The 9,101-nt window shown below is 47.2% G+C and overlaps 2 protein-coding genes across 2 annotated transcripts in view; both read left to right on the top strand.

Annotated features, from left to right (window-relative positions):
• Positions 1-436: 436 nt before the first annotated feature.
• On the top strand, positions 437-5,652 carry RPL24 (ribosomal protein L24). The gene is made up of 6 exons (XM_046659404.1): positions 437-574; positions 698-773; positions 1,321-1,431; positions 4,252-4,388; positions 4,806-4,869; positions 5,533-5,652. The coding sequence occupies exons 1-6, from the start codon at positions 570-572 to the stop codon at positions 5,611-5,613; spliced, it is 474 nt and encodes a 157-aa protein (XP_046515360.1). The 5' UTR covers positions 437-569; the 3' UTR covers positions 5,614-5,652.
• A 138-nt stretch (positions 5,653-5,790) lies between these two features.
• ZBTB11 (zinc finger and BTB domain containing 11) overlaps positions 5,791-9,101 on the top strand; it is a 29,930-nt gene continuing 26,619 nt past the window's right edge. The window contains exon 1 of the mRNA XM_046659400.1: positions 5,791-8,940. Coding sequence (XP_046515356.1) covers positions 8,631-8,940 — 310 coding nt within the window. The 5' untranslated portion in view covers positions 5,791-8,630. The remainder of the gene's footprint in view (positions 8,941-9,101) is intronic.

Below are 9,101 nucleotides of genomic sequence, written 5' to 3'. Positions count from 1 at the left end.
GCGGTAAATGCTTTGGCACAAACAACACCCAATGAATGTTAATTATTATTAATACAAAGCGCCATCACGCACATTTCGATTCGCACGGCCTGGGAGACAGTTCAGATGTCATTACTTTTCTGAAAATGGTGAAACTATTAAAATTTAGCTCTGTAGGTAGAGATAATGGGCCAACACCGAAGGCAAAATGTGACTTAAAGTTCCACCTGCGGGGACTGGTCTGTGGGTCACTAACCTACAAGAGGGAGGGTTCACGACCCCTGCAGCGGGACCGCGGCTGCAGGACGTGCCGCCGCAGGAGAGAGCAGGACTGCGACACCGGCAGCCGCCGCCTGTGTGACCGCCACCGCCCTCTCGCCCCGGAGCCTCCGCCTCTCCCCGCGAGTTCCTCCCGAGAACGACGACCGCGGCGAAAGCCCAGATCAGTCGCGGGAGAGAGTGACGCCATCGCCGAGCGCCGGGGTCAGCGAAGGGCGTTGGGGGAGGAGAGTGCCCCGACCCTATAAGGCGCCTTCCCATGATCCTCTCCTTCTCTTCGCCATCTTTCCTCTTCCTCGGCGGCCGCAGCCATGAAGTAAGCCGGAGCCCTGGATCCCATCCGCCTCCATCTTCGGGCGCAGCGCCTTTCGGGCGTCCCGGGCATGGCGTCTCCTTGCCGTGGACACCCTCCTTAATGGGCTTTCGCTTTTCGTTACAGGGTCGAGTTGTGCAGCTTCAGCGGCTACAAGATCTACCCGGGACACGGGAGGCGCTACGCCAGGACCGACGGGAAGGTGAGAGGCCGCGTCGGCTGCACGCAGCTCGTGCTGCTGACGGGGAGGAGCGGTCCGCTTCGTGTAGGCGGGTTCGTTTGCCGCGTGGGCCTTATCCCCGAGAGGCCTGCCTCGGGGCCCTGCGTGCAGTGCTTGTGAGGATCGGCAGCCTTTAGGCGAACCGTTCTTGAGCCTTGCCCTGTGAGTCAGGTCGGAAATGAGCGTGACTGTGATGTCTCGGGGTACGGGAGGGGGCCCCCGACGTGGCCGGCTGTTGTATGGGCCCAAGCATCACGGGAGGGACAGGAGCGAGACGCCTCCCAGGACCCCCCGCGGTCCGAGCTTCCGTCCGCCTGCCCGATCTCGAGCGGAGGCAGGACCAGGCGCAGGGGCCTTCGCGGCGCCACCCCCTTACCTGCCAGGTGGTCACACAGACCTTTGGTCTCTGTGGCCTCAGTTTCGTGAAAGGAGAGGAGAGGACTAGGATATAGATTCGCTCAGGGCTTCAAGTTCAGCCTCTTCTGCTTTGTATCGTGAGTGAGTAACTGCTTTGAACTTGTCACCACAGGTTTTCCAGTTTCTTAACGCAAAATGCGAGTCGGCGTTCCTTTCCAAGAGGAATCCCCGGCAGATCAACTGGACTGTGCTCTACAGAAGGAAGCACAAAAAGGGACAGTCGGTGAGTGACCCGCGCTCTGGTGTTGAGGGGCTGCCTCTCAAGTTGTTGGACTTGGGAGCGTCAGTTGCTGGTCTGTAAGGTTGTGATTAAATGAGACGGGATGTGGAAGTGCTGTTAGACGTAAGGCATCGATCGAGCAGGGCAGGGACATGATTGATGGAGGCGGTTTCCTTAGACGGCTTAGGCCAGAGTAAATGCGCAGTCGACATTGGAAAGCGTGCCGTTGCCGGAGTCACACATGACGTTAAGTGCACTCGGGTTCTCGGGCACCGGGGAGGTGTTGAAGGCATCACAGCGGGTGGAAACTAGTTTTTACGGTTTTGATCATAACGTTATAGGAGTAGTCCTAACGTAGCTATCAGTGGAGTCTGCCAGCGTCCTAGCTTGCTGTCAGGAGGACTGCGTGTGTTTTTTGAAGTGCTCTTTTGGTGAAGGAGATTTTTGAGGAAAGGTTTGAGTGCCGTGGCAGTAGGATTACTGTTCGGGAAGCTTGGAATATTTATGGAGCATCTCCTGGGTGAAAGACGTTACTAAGCATTGTCCATGTTTAGAGGAGGGAGAAATTTAATGTAATTTAAAAGTGGATTTGACATACCCATTAGGGTGGCCATTATCAAAGGGAGGGGGACTATGGGTATCGGTGAGGATGCGGAGAAATTGGAATCCTTGTGCGTTTCTGCATGTAAGATGGGGCAGGCACAGTGGAAAATGGTTTGGTGTCTCAAAAAGTTAAGTAGAATAATCATCCTATGATTTAGCAATTCCACTTCTAGGTATGGATCCAAGAGAATTATGAGCAGGGACTCACACAGATAAGTTGTACACTGATGTTCATAGTACTGTTACTCACAATAGCCAAGAGGTGAGAACAATCCTAATGTCCCATCAGTGGATGGATAACAAAATGTGGTACATACATACAGTGGAATATCATCCGGCTTTAAAAAGCTGACGACCAGCCAGCAGGGATGAACCTTGAAGATGTCATGCTAAGTGAAATAAGCTAGACAGAAAAGGACAAATATTGTATGATTCCATTTCTATGAGGTACCTAGAGTAGGCAAATTCATAAAGACAAAGTAGAGGTTACCAGGGGCTGGGGGAGGGTGGAATGGGGAGCTAATATTTAATAGGTATAGAGAGTGCGTTTGGGATACTGAAAAAGTTCTGGAGATGGACGGTGGTGGTGGTGGTTGCACAACATTGTGAATGTAGTTAATGCCACTGAATTATACACTTAAAGATGCTTTAAAATGGTCAACTTCGTGTTACATGTTCGTTACCCCAATAAGAACAGTATTTTTTAAATGGATTTGAGATGAGAAATATAAACAGGTAAATATTGGCATTTTCTACAGTGAGATTTCATCTTGGTAAAAAGTGTAAAACCAGCGCTTTAGTTAACCACAAATGTGACCTGTTTTCTCTATATATTGTTTTTAAAAATGTAAGATGTTTGGCATATCACTGCCTTGATGAACAGTTCTTCAAGTATAGTTTTATTTTTCTTGGACTTGGAGGTGCACTGCAGGATCTCATTTATCATGAAGCACTGTGGTCTAGGTGTCCGATATAGAATCTGCAACAAATGTTTAAGTTGTTGCGTCTTGATTCCTGGACATTCTCTAACCTGTCATACATCTTTTTTTTTTTGGTAAAGATTGGCACCTGAGCTAACATCTGTTGCCAATCTTCTTCTTCTCCCCAAAGCCCCCCAGGACATAGTTGTATATTCTAGCTGTGAGTGCCCCTGGTTGTGCTGTGTGGGATGGCGCCTCAGCATGGCTTGATCCATGCCGTGTCTGCACCCAGGATCCAACCAGTGAAACCCTGGGCCGCCGAAGTGGAGCAGGCGAACTTAACCACTCGGCCACGGGGTCAGTCCTGTAAATCATTTTCTAACTTGACTAATTCCCCCAGTGACAGTACTTTATGAAAACAAAATAGGTGGATTGATGTTTCATAATTCTTTCCCAAAAGTAAATTCTTTGAATGTAAACAGTCTTATTAAAATCACTTTTAAAATACTATACAGTTTCCTTAGTTAAACTTTTTATGTTTTTATAGCATAAAAAATGGCCAGGGGCCAGCCCTGGTGGCCTAGTGGTTAAGTTCAGTGCAGTCTGCTTTGGTGGCCCGAGTTTGGTTCCTGGGTGCAGACCTATGCCACTCTATTAGCGGCCATGCTGTGCTGGCAAGATTGGCACGGATGTTAGCTCAGGGTGAATCTTCCCTTAGCAAAAAAACGCCAGGATTTCTACTATGGTTTAACCACTCCATAATTGGGACACTTATCTGCAGCATTTGTGGTATTTTATATATAGATATATTTTTATAATATATTTTATTTCATTTCAAATAATTGCATGAATTATTTTGGTTGAATATTGGTATGGTCTGAATGTGTTCCCCCAAAATTAATGTTGAAACCTTACCCCCAAGGTGGTGGTGTTAGGAGGTGTGGGACCTTTGGGAGGTGATGGCAGTCGTAGGGCAGACCCCTTGTGAATGGGATTAATGCCCTAGTAAAAAAGGCCAGAGATGGAGCTCTCTTGCACCCTTTTGACATGTGATGATTTCGCTACGATGGGAAAAGGGTTCTCACCTGACCATGCTGGTACTGTGACTTCCAGCCTCCAGAACAGAGAAATAAGTTCTGTTGATTATCAGCTACTCTGGTATTTTATCATCACAGCCCAAGAGAGTAAGACAAATACAAATCTTAAAAGACTTCATTTCCCCTGCCTTAAAGACTTAATGTCTCCCCAAAATTCATGAAGCAAGGTTTACAAGTGTGCTCCCCATCTATTTGTTTTGTAGGAAGAAATTCAGAAGAAAAGAACCCGCCGTGCAGTCAAATTCCAGAGGGCCATCACTGGTGCATCTCTTGCTGATATAATGGCCAAGAGGAATCAGAAACCTGAAGTTAGGAAGGCTCAGCGAGAACAAGCTATCAGGTGAGGAAGCCTTCATTATGAGCATTTCAGCTGTTGGGATGGATTTTAGGTTATGTTTGGGTTTACAAGCACAGGAATCCAACCTGATGTTATGTTTTGTGTTTTTGATACTTGCATCTATATAGGGATTGTCAATCGTAAATATTTAGGTTTAATAATACATAAGTTTATAATATAATCTAAATGATTTGTTGAAATTCTGTATGCAATTAAATCTACTATACAATTTCTAATATATGTTAAACCGACTTGGTGGTTAATAACATTTATTAAGAAACCCTTTGGCTTTATCCTATAAATTATTGGAGATGGGGAAGGAATATGATAATTCTACTTTCCCCAAACACTCTAGCTCTTTTGTTTATAGGCTGTACCCTTAAGGAGTAAAGTGCTTTAAGTTATTTTTTAACCCCACAGGGCTGCCAAGGAAGCAAAAAAGGCTAAGCAAGCATCTAAAAAGACAGCAATGGCTGCAGCTAAGGTAATTGTGGGATTGTCTTGGATTTCTTATTTAAAACAATGGGAAAATTTATTTTTAATCCCACTTGTAGTGAATGAAAGTTTCAAGTTTTTAAGGAATTTAGTGCAAGGCTGTAATGGAAATAATGTTCATAACTGGTTTCTGGGTGAGTGATTGAGATCTCCATAGAGGTCTCTGTGCCAGAGCCAAATAAGTCTGTTAGTGCTGGACAGAAATTGGGAAAACAGAAAATAAAGGTAACTTTTGTTTTCTAGATTTACAGAAAATTTTTCAATAATAGTTCATAGTTTACCCAGCTTTTCTCAATGTTATCAATTTAGATAACAATAGTCAGATTTTCAAAAATATTAATTCAGAAAATTAATATTGCTCTTATACGACTAATAAAAACAATGTCCTTTTTCTGTTCTTAGGATACAGTTCAGGATCTCACGTTGGCATTTAGTTGTATCTCCTTACTTCTCCAATCTGTGACACTATCTTTGTTTCTCATTTATATTTCATGTAAAGGTGGACTTTTAACTTTTGGGGGGTTCTTAAGAAGTGAATGGAATGCAGTTAATTAGGACAGCAGGTCTAGGCTACGTACAGAATCTGGACATGAGAGGGGTGATTAACAAAGTTGCGTGGAATAATGCCACATAACATGTTATCTTTTTACAGGCTCCCACAAAGGCAGCACCTAAGCAAAAGATTGTGAAACCTGTGAAAGTTTCTGCTCCCCGAGTTGGTGGAAAACGCTAAGTTGGCAGATCAGATTTCTAAATAAAGATCTAACTATAACTAGGTTGTGATGGGTTTTTTACTCTCAAAAATAGAGGCATGTTGGGCCTACATGGTAATAGCTGAACTAGTTAAGAATTTAAGAGAGCTAGGCATTTTGCAAAAGTTCCTTTCTTAGGAATAATGCCTCTTAATGTAAGCTTTTTAGTTGGAGAGACGTTAAGAAAATGACGTGAATAAGATGTACATGGTTAAATGCCAGGTTTGCTTAGCTGAGGTGCAAAACTTTTTTGGTTCCATGGCTTTAAGTACTAGCATGTTGCACAGATTATTTAGTCTAGCTTGACTGCTAAAAGATGCACTTTTTTCTATCACTTATGTCTGCAGAAAGCAAACCTTTTTAATGAATTATTTTCCTGTTAAATTACCCTTTTCCATGATAAACACAGATTTATATTGAGTTTGCCTTTTGTTCACTGGTGTCTTAATTCATAAATTAGCTGACAGCTGAGTTAAAAGTGCTTAAAACTAGCAGCTGTGTTAATCTGCTTGCACCTTCAGAAAATAAGCTTATATGTAGAGCACAATTTCTTGAGTCTACTTACAAATTCCCAAAGTAGTTTGTTGAACTGGGAGTTTGACAGCCATGGTTAAAGCTGCAAAATTGACTGGCCTGCTGATGTTGAGAGATACGTATATAAAATGTGATAAGGAAAATAGTAATAATTTGTTAAGAATAGACTTTGTGCTTCTAAAAAAAAGTAGATATTATGTACCATGCCTGTGCCAAGCTGCAAGGGTGCACCAAGGAACAAGTCACATCCTCTTGAGAAACGTGCTCACACATAGGAATACTGGGTGATGGTGAAATTAGCTATCACTGCCCTCCATTCTATCCAAGGTGATGGGATTAATGATTACTCTTTCAGGCGTTGGTCTAAGTGGTGGAGATAACATCAATAAAACAGTCCCTTTGGGGCACTTGGAAACTAAAAAGAGGTGTAAAATCAATATAAGAAATATGCAGGATACACTGATAATATATAAGATAGATTTTGCTTGAAACAAACTTTATTGTGGTAAGTGTTTTCTTTATGAAATTACAGGGAAAATTTACGTGTGAAGAGGGAAAGCTTAAAAAAATCATAATACCCAACTTAAATGGCAGAGCTACGGATTCTAATTTTTGCACACAGAAGAAGCTGTCCCCTTAAAGCACTACTTTTCTGATCTAAATGTCTTAATAAAGTGGAAGTGTCAATTCTGACTACCCTTGAGTCCTGGGTAGCCTGCAGCCCAGAAACAGCTAGAAAACACTGAATACCTGTTATCATAGGACAGCAAGTTTAGCTTTTCTCAGGAAGGCAATTGGGCCACCTATAAGACATGTCTCTTGGCACAGGGGCAAATCCGAGTAAGTATTGGTGGGCTTCTTAGTGCTCTCATGGGTTGTGTTTTAGTAGAAACTGAATTGGGTGCAAGGTAATTGCCTTTAATTTAGCTCTTCTATACCACCGCCAGAACTTCCTTACTTAGAATTTTACTTAAATCTATTTACCTTTTATATTAAATTCAGTTTTAAAGGGAGCCAATTTCACAGCGGAAGAGCGGGGGTGCTGGCCCAGGACATAGCCCTTGGAGGGTGGATTTGGACATCTCAGGGTGCCCCACCCCCGGGGGAAGGGGTGCAAACAGCTCTGCCTTTATTTCCTCATCCCTTCCCCAGCTGTAGTCTCAGACTGCAGAATGAGTGATCCTAAGTAAATCCCAGGCCTGGCACTTCCGTCCTTCCTCTGAGCCTGGGGGCTCACTGTATAGTCGGAATCTTTCACGGATGCTGCCCTAAGTATCCAGGCCATCTAGAAATTCCTGCACCCCCACCCGCAAGTACCGCGGAGACTTGGTTGCATCGGGTTTGAGCCAACTGCATTCACCTGTCTCTAAGGGGTCAAGGAGCCTCACCCGGCGACTGCAGACTGCAGGGCTGGGAGAGGACAGCCCGACCCCAGTTGCTTTTGGCTCTTGTCTGCGCTATAGATTTAACCCAGGGCGGGGTGACCAGGGCCCCCGCCCCGACCTACCAGCTAAAAATCTGAAATAGGACCCACACCGCACGTTGGAAAATGCAGTTCAAGTCGCCTGGGCCTTTATGTTGGGTATAAAATGGAAAAAACTCCCCAAGCTTATGCAAAGATATATGCAAATGAAGCTGTAAGAAAATAGTGCTAGCCACTCCTTGCCAACATGATTGCCTTCATATGTAGAAAGTCGTCACTATATAAACTGATCATTCCAGAAAAATCTCGACTATTCCCAGCGTAGTTTGGAGCCAGCAGTTGAAGCTTAGAAACTAGAACTATCACCCAAGAACTTAGATTTCATAACGCTTAACTGGAAGCTATATTTCCATGTGAATGGGGCAGTCTTTGCTCTTGGGTCCATAAAATATGTTATTAGGAGCCTCAAAACGTGATGCTTTCACGTTGTGGGCTGTCTCCGAGGTAGGCGGAAAAAAACCAGACTCCTTTACACCTGGGGTATCTCCGAGGGGATCACAACTGCCTACCAGTTCCTACACGTGCTGAGAGCGTGGGAAAGAAGGGAAAAATAAAAGGGGAAACTGCCAGGACTTAAGATGTCCGCTCAAAGCCGCTTCGATCTCGCAGGAAGGGCCTACCCGCTTCCAAAATGTCCGCCCGCAGTCCTGACGTCACTCGGCCGGCTTCATCAGGCCGGAGAGCCAGCGCGCTCCAATCAGGGCTCGGTCCCCTCACCCACTGCCCTGATTCGCGTCACTTCCGGTGGTGCAGCAGCCATTTTGTCAGTCGCCAGCGGAGCCCGCGCGCTGGCGAAGTGCAGTTCCCCCTGGTTACCGAGTCGTCGGTTCTCCCTGCGCGCTGCGGGCGCCGTCGGGGAGCACCCAGAGCAGACACAGCCGTTCCTCCCGGCCGGGCCGCAGCCGCTGTCGCACCCGCCCGGGCCCGGCGCGCTGTCCTCCCCCGCGGCTGACAGACGCCCTCAGGGAGCCGCCGCCAGCGATGTCAAGCGAGGAGAGCTACCGGGCCATCCTGCGCTACCTGACGAACGAGCGCGAGCCGTACGCGCCGGGCACCGAGGGCAATGTCAAGCGCAAGATCCGCAAGGCGGCCGCCTGCTACGTGGTGCGCGGCGGGACCCTGTACTACCAGCGGCGGCGGCGGCACCGCAGGACCTTCGCGGAGCTCGAGGTGGTGCTGCAGCCCGAGCGGCGCCGCGACCTCATCGAGGCGGCGCACCTGGGCCCGGGCGGCACGCACCACACCCGGCACCAGACCTGGCACGACCTGTCCAAGACGTACTGGTGGCGAGGTAGGCGCCCGCCGGCGGCCCGCGCAGGCCGCTGCCGGCCGAGCCGCGGGCGGGGGACGCGACCCGAGCCGCACTTCCCACAGGAAGGAGGCCGGCGCGGGGCGGGCGCCGGGAGGGCGCGGGGCGGTGGCGCCGGGGGCGGGGACGCGGCGGCCGGCCCG

The sequence above is a fragment of the Equus quagga genome, chromosome 4 (genome assembly GCF_021613505.1).
Source record: "Equus quagga isolate Etosha38 chromosome 4, UCLA_HA_Equagga_1.0, whole genome shotgun sequence".
NCBI lineage: Eukaryota > Metazoa > Chordata > Mammalia > Perissodactyla > Equidae > Equus > Equus quagga.
The sequence above is the reverse complement of the archived record's forward strand: the minus strand, read 5'-3'. Positions and strand labels throughout refer to the sequence as shown.

What these genes read in the sequence shown, in the direction of transcription:
- RPL24 (XM_046659404.1), top strand. An exon ending in AGCACAAAAAGGGACAGTCG is followed by an intron (nt 1,432 to 4,251) that starts GTGAGTGACCCG and finishes TTTGTTTTGTAG; the next exon opens with GAAGAAATTCAGAAGAAAAG. An exon ending in CAGCAATGGCTGCAGCTAAG is followed by an intron (nt 4,870 to 5,532) that starts GTAATTGTGGGA and finishes ATCTTTTTACAG; the next exon opens with GCTCCCACAAAGGCAGCACC.